Raw genomic sequence first — 8,391 nt, 5'->3', positions numbered from 1 at the left:
TGGGGTGGGACACATTTTCACACTGCTGAAAAAGTGTGAATTACAAAAATCATTTCCCATTATATCCCATAATCAAAGACCTCTCCTTTCCACAGAGCAAGGCTTGTAATTAGAGATGTACTGTGACACGATGTCAACAAACATCTCTATTAAAAACTCCATAGATGGATTATGGTGTTGTGCACATAAGGGCTAGGAGAGGGACTTTATTAAGAGTATAAAGCAGCACCATATACAGTAATTGAATACTATTAAAGTGTCATTTGTACCTGTATGTCCCAAACTACATTATAAGTGGTAAGACCTTGAGGAAGATAGGTGTGCCAAATGCCGATTAACACTGTACATGACTTAAGCTAAAACATAATCTTTTTTTTTTTTTTTTGCTGAATGGTTCAGTGGTTTGTCAGTGAGTATGAATTAATTTATGTATGATTAAATAGCTGGGTCATGATTAAGCTAGAGAGAATTCTTTTGAAATGAGAGGAGTAAATCAGTGTGAACTTTAGAAGCAATCTCCATAGCATTCTTTGCAATTCAACTGCAACATTATCATGTGAGTGTCAACATCAACATTTCCCTTGGAAATACAAACAGGAATCATTTGAGGTGCAAAAATGCATTGTATAATATAAAATAATATATTAATATATTCTCTTTTTATCTAGCATGTAGAATCTGTAGCTGTTTGCAAAAGGATACTGTTTCATTTCAAATTGAGACGAATAATGTAAAAGTTCTCTAAAAGTTCACCTCACTGAACTTTCGACTGTCCACTTCTTGGCAAGTGCCTTTTCCAAATTACATGTGGGCAAAAGTAATATTCTATACAAGCTCCAAACCTTAAAGGTTGCCTTTCAAGAGAAGCTTTAGCTGTGGACACATATTGCAGATGAACAAAAAAAAAATTACTCTGTGACTCACCCTGAATGTGTTAGAAAGCGCAAGCTGATCTCTACTGGCATCTAGTCATGTCATACACAGTCCACATCCTGTTTCCAATAGTGTTGTTTTGTTTGTTTGTTTTCGTTGGTTTTAGTGGACAACCAAATCTCACCCAGAATAATGAGGGGCTACCTTTGACGCCACCACAGAGGTGGCAGTGATGGGACGGCACTCATGTGTATGTGCAGAGGGATGTAAATATGACTAGCAAAACTGACGGCGAGACTGTGGTGAGTGAGGTCTCTAGTAGCCCCACACACATGCTGACGGGATGAAGTAGCAGGATGAGCGAGTTGGGTTTCATAGGCGGGTCTGGGCTTCTGGGATGTAGATCTCTATACTGTCCGCCCGCTCTGTAGCAGAGCTCTGCCGGAACGATGCAGCTCGTTTGGCGGCCATGAGCCTTCGGCGAGCCTCTTGCCTCTGCCGGTCCTGCAGATCCAAAGAGCGTTCCCGCATTAATGCCCCCCGGCCTTTTGGGGGCCTCTTTGGGATGGGAGGAGGCCACTTCCTCTCCTAAAAGAAACCAGGTAGTCAGCATTCAAAATGAATAGCAGCCAGTCACCTAACATGGGTAAAGATTTGGTTTAACTAAAAAAAAATAAAATAATTAAAAACTTAAAAATGAAATTGGGTCACCAGGAAGTGACAAGTAACTTCTTTGAAACTCGCCATTTGTGTCATGCCTCCTAATGACCCCAGTCCTCCTCGCTCTGTTTCTCTGATTCTTTCATTGACTGCATTTCTCAGGAAGCCTCGTTACCCCATCCCCTCACACCAACAACCACAACCCATGTCCTTGTTCAACATCTCCTGAACACTGTGTACATGTTTTCAATCTAGGTTTCCTTAAATGCACTATGATGTTCCATTTGTTCATTGTGAAGTATGCAAGGATGATGGCTTCGTTTTGGAGGATCTGTAATACATAAAACAACCCAGAAAATCTATACTAGCCGTCTCCCCAATCTCGTACTAGACCCTTCTACAACACCAGTGGAAGGCCCTGTACCAGTGACATTCTGAACTCTATAGTGAAGATAGATTACAAATTATTCCCCTGATGAAACTTTGACCTAGGACCTGCTGGTGCTCTGAGCAACAAAGCCACAAATGGCCTAGCTGTCAAGATGGCCTGGCTTTTGATCCTCAACCAAGGTCATAAACTCATGGATGGAAAGGTGAAAAGCTTGCCAGCCTGGTTATATTTCAAGAAAATTAGACTATAAATTCCATTAGACTCAAATCCATACCAAGGCAAGTAACTTTTCTCATCCCACAGATTCACAAAGTAACCACTTGCCATTAATCTACTATGATGTCAAATGATAATCAACCAGTAATGTATGGTTATTTTAACATAATCTCCAAATTGTGGTTTGCTCTTGTTATTTTATAAGCATCTGTTGTTGCATTATTCTGTTCATTACGTTCCTTATTAATTTGTATTATTCACCCAGATTACTTCATCTGCATGTTGCTTACCTCATGCATATTGTAAATTGTTACTCACTCATAGTAGTGTTTACTAGAAATCCGATATGAACCAATTAGGCAATATATTAAAAGTTAGTAGTTTGTAACTCCTAGGAATTAGAAAAGTAATTAAATTGATTATCCAATTGCTCTACCCCTTCCAGCGTTTGTTTACAAACTTCATTATAAGAACAGGATGCAGAAATTGATAGGGATATATGATTTTCTTTATTCATTTATTTCTTTATAGTTGATTTGTGGTGGAGCCTATGTATTCCTGTATCTCTAAATTGTAAACACAAAGGCTATTGAATATGCATGAAGCAGACAGGCCCTTTTAGTTCTTCCAAGATATGCCTAATAGACATGACCCCTTTTTCAATCTGGTCCGACTACTGAAACAAACAAACAAAAAAGTGTGTGCGTGTGTGTGTGTGTGTGTGTGTGTGTGTGTGTCGGGGTGGGGTGGGGGGGGGGGACGTGATGTAAACTGAAATTCTCCATCAGATGACTCCAAGAAAACAGATTCTTCATTTGGGATGCCCTCTCTCTATCCAGACAGCTCCAATTTAACCTACGCTTCGACAGACGGTTCAACAGGGTTGAACGCCAGCGAGTCGTAAGAACCACAATTTCCCTTCTATGTTATCAGTATCAATAGTAACTTTATTGTTTATTAATCAGATTAGGTTAGTTAACTCTTTCCTCTCATCTTTTATACAGCCTCTTCAGCACCACAATTAGTCTAGTATGTTTGCATCATGAATTTTGTTTGATTAAGAAGTTTGCTTTGTTGGTCTTGTTTGGTCGATAAGTAGGTTACCCAGTTGGTCATCCCCAGAAGCTGGTTAAAGCAGTTTACTTTCTCTTTGTTTTTATTCTTTTAATTATCCTAAATAGCCACCACATCCACCACAAATTAGTTGCATTAAAGTTTGCTTGGTTGTCTTTTAGGATGGTAATTATAGTGAACTTAATATGCCTGGTCATTAATAGAATTCTAGTCAATGATTTTTATGCATGTCTTACTCACCTATGCTTACTCAATAAACATTCTTTGGTTATTATGTCTGTGAGTAGAGAGTGATAGTCTGATGTTTAGTAGATGAGAAATAATCACATCTCGAACTGGTGACTTTCATGAATTGAGACTGAACTAGTAATTATTAATGAAGTAAATAATTGAATAAACTTTCCCTGTTTCTTTTCCGTGTTTTTTTTTTTGTCAAAAAGAAGGATGGAGGTCTTTGTCATTGCATAGATGATCTTGCATTTATTCTGATCACTATGAAGCACCCCTACCAATCACCATGAGCTCCTGTATCCTTAGGTTTTTCACTTAGTTAGACCTGAGGGATGCAAACACCCTCATCCATGTCAAGGAAGAAGATGAGTGGAAGACCATATTTGTTACTGCTAATGGTCATTATGAGTACTTACTTATACAGATTATGTAATACCCTAATTATATAATGACCCATCTTTCAGGCCTTAATTAATGATGTTTTACATGATTTAATCAGTCAGTATGTCATTGATTACATTGATGATATTGTTGTCTTCTCCCCGGACCTAGAAACTCACATTAAAAAGACTCTATGTAGAGAATTAGAAAAACAACTTTATATTAAAGGAAATAAAGTGGAATTTCATCTCCAATCTACTTCATTCCTTGGGTATATTGTTATATACCCAATATATACTGCCTGATCATAATATATAGATTTTATAGGAGAATTGTATTCATCTCTTGGTCTGGTATGCCCACCACTTTCAACACTGCTAATGCTCTGTTTAACCATGTTTTCAGATGTGCCTGTTTCAGATGTTTTTAATGCCTGACTGTGGCCCCCAATTATTTTCGCAGATAGTATCTGCCTTTTTTCCAGCATTTGGGGGTCTCAGTTAGTCTGATGTACTAATCAGTCTGTATTGTGTCTCTCATTTCCCTTCTCAAGCCTGTTGTTCCAGGTCTGTTATATGAGGCCACACCTTATGGTGAACCACCCCCACAGGTTATAATTGAGGGCACCATAGCCTACGCCATCCATTGGTCCACTGGTCAGTCCTGAGACTTCTCCAGTTCTTGTTCCTTTGCTAGCCTGGACTTCAGCAGGAGGAACTACCATGCTTCTTATCAGCCCCAGTCTTCCTGGTTCTATTTCATTTGCCAGCTTTGAGTCAGTGGACGTAGGTGGAATCCAGTGGGAAGTTGCATGACACCTGCATCACTTTATTCTTTATAACCACACTTTATAACCACAGAGGTTGTGGTTGGTAAAATCTGATGAATCTGGAGAATAATCCTTTGTGAATTGGAACTGAGATCAGTTGAATCAGATGATATTTCAGATTTATGTCATGCGAAGTTTTAAGGTCCTTCAAAGTTTGTGAGATATATATATATATATATGTGTGTGTGAGTGTGTGTGTGTGTGTGTGTGTGTGTGTGTGTGTGTGTGTGTGTGTGTGTGTGTGTGCAGGCCAGTCAAGTTCTGGACCTTACTTCGTGCACTGGTATGCAGTCATGTTGGAACGGGAAGGGGCTATCCCCAAACTGTTTCCGCAAAGTTGGGAGCATGAAATACCAAAATCTCTTGGTATGCTAAAGCATTAACAGTTGCTTTGACTGGATCTAAAGGGTCGAGCTCAACTCCTGAAAGACAACCCCACAACAGAATCCCTCCTCCACCAAACTTTACACTTGGCACAATGCAGTCAGACAAGTACCGTGCTCCAGGCAACTGCCAAACCCAGACTCATCCATCAGATTGCCAGATGGAGAAGCGTGCTTCAACACTCCCGAGAACCACTGCTCTAGAGCCCAGTTGCAGCGTGCTTTACACCACTGCATCCGACGCTTTGCATTGCGCTTGGTGATGTACAGCTTGGATGCAGCTGCTCTGCCATGGAAACTCATTCCATGAAGCTCTCTATGCGCTGTTTTTTAGCTAAACTGAAGGCCACATATGGAGCTCTGTAGTGATTGACTCTGCAGAAAGTTGGGGACCTCTTTGCATTATGCACCTCAGCATATGCTGACCCCACTGTCATTTTATGTGACCTACCACTTTGTGGCTGAGTTGCTGTCATTCCCAATCACCTCCACTTTGTTATAATACCACTGAAAGTTGGAATATTTAGTAGCGAGGAAATTTCCTGATTGGACTTGTTGCACAGATGGCATCCTATCATGGTACCATGCTGGAATTCACTAAGCTCCTGAGAGCGACCCATTCTTTGTAGAATGTTTGTAGAAGCAGTCTGCATGCCTAGGTGCTGTCACAGAACGCTCACCTCCCGCAAGGCACGTGGTTTGGCCAGCCACTTGCAGTAGGAGGACCTTTGTTTGTGGCCACGCCTGCACACACCTGCACCTCGTTTGTTTGTGTGTATGTAAACCCAGGTCAGGGAATGCAGCGTCGTTGGTCATTGTTACCATAACGTGTCAATGTGGCGTGTAAATGTTCAATGGTGATGTTAAACGTTATGTTTGTTCTTGTTACATGTATACGTGTTTATCATTCGTATTTAATGTTGATCGTTTCTCGTTTGTATTTATCATGTGTGATTCTTGTGAGTGCCGTTAGCTTTCTATGTTAAATGTTAATAAATATATGTCCCAGACGTTAGAGTCTGTGCGTCCTGCCCCTCGTCCTGCAGCACTCGGGCCACCTCGCGTCACAGGTGCTTAGTTTTATACAGTGATCGGAATGCCTGAATTAAATTATTTGGATGGGTAAATTAATCTTTTTGGCAATATAGTGTGTATGTGTATATATATATTCACAAAGGGTTATTCCCCAGATTAATCAGATGAATGAATCACTTTCTTTCACTGTCTTTTTGTCTTTGTATTATTTCAAAAGGCCTACTTTTATATTTGTTTTTTTTTTTATGTGATCACATGCTTTAGTAATCTGTTTATTTGTCGACAGTGAGGGGCATATCATCCTGACATTGTAATGCGGCAGAAACTTGCGAAATTCTCAGGATGAAGAGTGAGAAAGATTTTTATTCACAGAAAAAAAAAATAAAATAAATAAATAAATATATATATATATATATATATATATATATATATATATATATATATATATATATATATATATATATAGTCAAAAAACAGGCCAAGATCAATAGACCAATAACCACAATTTTTTGCAATGTGCTAATATATTTATGATAGATATCATAGATTATCATAAAACACTCCTATGAGTGTTGTAGTAGGTTTTTTTGCTTGTTTTCATTGTTTTGTTTGATCATTTTATGATTAGTACTTTGTTTTACAGTTGTGAACTCTGTATTTGGTTTCATGCTATTCTTAATTTTGTAAGAGTGAACTCTGTGGTGTTAAGACCAATGCTGACCATTTGTGTTAAGGCCATTTGGGACCAACTCATACCAGGGCTCTTTGGAAACATTTGTTCAATGCATAAACAGCTCATAGTCAGTACATATTTGCCTATAAAATCACAATTAGGATGCATGAAACCCTACAGAACCCTACATGATCAATAAGTAATTTTCCATTAGGGACAGGGTTTCTGTATTTGTCTCAAACATCACGTCACCCATGTAAGAGTTTGTTAATAAGGAGGGAAATACCAGTATGCGACAGAGGTGAGCTACGAGCATTTATAACCTCTCCGCTGGTGAGACTTTCTGCAGAAATAAACTTACATTCTCATTCATAAGGCAAGCTGGTTTAGAGACCAGCTTTTATAATTATAGTTGATGACAGTATTTACAAAATAATCCCACAATATTTTTTTTTCATCTTATCTGAAGTACAAAGCGTTGATGGTTGATGCTTTCTTTCATAGTTCCAGGTATTTACCATTTAATAGGAAAATATGTTTGGTAAGAATTTAAAATTACTATACAAATACCAATTATAGAAAGAGGACAAGCATGAAGATCTGATGCAGTGCAAATCTATTCTACAATGCAAATGTCTTATGCAATGACTAACAGATCACTTTTTCTCCTCTTATCTTAGGTAGTAATTTGTTTCATTTAAATGATTTTTCTTAATGTAATGCTTACTTTGACATCAATCATTTCATTTTACCAATAAAGTGTAGAAGTCTAATTACTTGAAACATTATTTTATGAAAAAATCTGGAATGCAGAGGCAGGGAGCCAGTGGGCGGGACATTAGGGTGGAGCATTGCGTATTTTGCATTATGCATTATGCATTATGGGTGACTTGCCTGCTCCTCGGGTTGCTCCACAGGCCTCCAATCATTACTCTTGATCTGCTGCAGCTCGTCAAACTTGGCAGTGACGTCATCGATGGAGAGCTGCAGGAGGTCCCAGAACCCAGCCAAGTCCTGTGACGTGGGTCTGGGCATGGCACTGGGGTCCTGCAGGATGGAAAACCCCAAAACTGAGAGCTTCACCTATTTATCAGTCATTATCTCTCACAAAACAAGTTCTGGATTTCTGACTGTGCACCAGAATATTAAATGACTAAAGAAAGGTTCCAAAGCTACCACTAGAGGCCACCACATTCTTTCACTTTGGAAATCCAATCTTTTTTTCTGTCTGAGCCACCTGAATTGTATTCACACAATGACAACTCTATTTGCAGTACCAGTAGCAATCAATATTGCATTTTTCTATTAAAAAGTCTAGTTTTTCTATTAACAAACATATCCTAGTTAAAAGAGGAAAAAAATAAACCAATACTCCAAGAATACCACTGAATGTGACTCATAAAGAAATGTATAATATTGTTAATAAATAAAACAGCCTAATTTCAATAATTAAACAATAATTAAACTAAATGTTTGTATATTATGGGTCAATACTCCATGTATCGATTAAGCCTGGTTCTGAAGCAACTGTGATTCACCACTGCAGTGCCAAGCCTGAATCATCATTGAAAGATCTTCTTAGAAGAGTAACCTTCTTACTCTTAGGTTTAATCTGGACCCGGTGAAAGTAGTCCTATATGTTACA

General features: G+C 38.7%; 1 protein-coding gene across 1 annotated transcript in view; it reads right to left on the bottom strand.

The window, feature by feature from the left end:
• Positions 1–943: 943 nt before the first annotated feature.
• Positions 944–8,391, bottom strand: part of LOC113572239 (disks large-associated protein 2-like) — a 128,001-nt gene continuing 120,553 nt past the window's right edge. The window contains exons 10-11 of the mRNA XM_027001646.2: positions 7,640–7,793; positions 944–1,463 (exon numbers count right to left, since the gene is read on the bottom strand). Of these exons, the coding sequence (XP_026857447.1) occupies positions 1,246–1,463; positions 7,640–7,793 (372 nt within the window). The 3' untranslated portion in view covers positions 944–1,245. The remainder of the gene's footprint in view (positions 1,464–7,639; positions 7,794–8,391) is intronic.

Source organism: Electrophorus electricus, chromosome 3 (assembly GCF_013358815.1).
Source record: "Electrophorus electricus isolate fEleEle1 chromosome 3, fEleEle1.pri, whole genome shotgun sequence".
Classification (NCBI taxonomy): domain Eukaryota; kingdom Metazoa; phylum Chordata; class Actinopteri; order Gymnotiformes; family Gymnotidae; genus Electrophorus; species Electrophorus electricus.
Note: the sequence above shows the minus strand (reverse complement) of the source record. Positions and strands in the feature narration are given on the sequence as shown.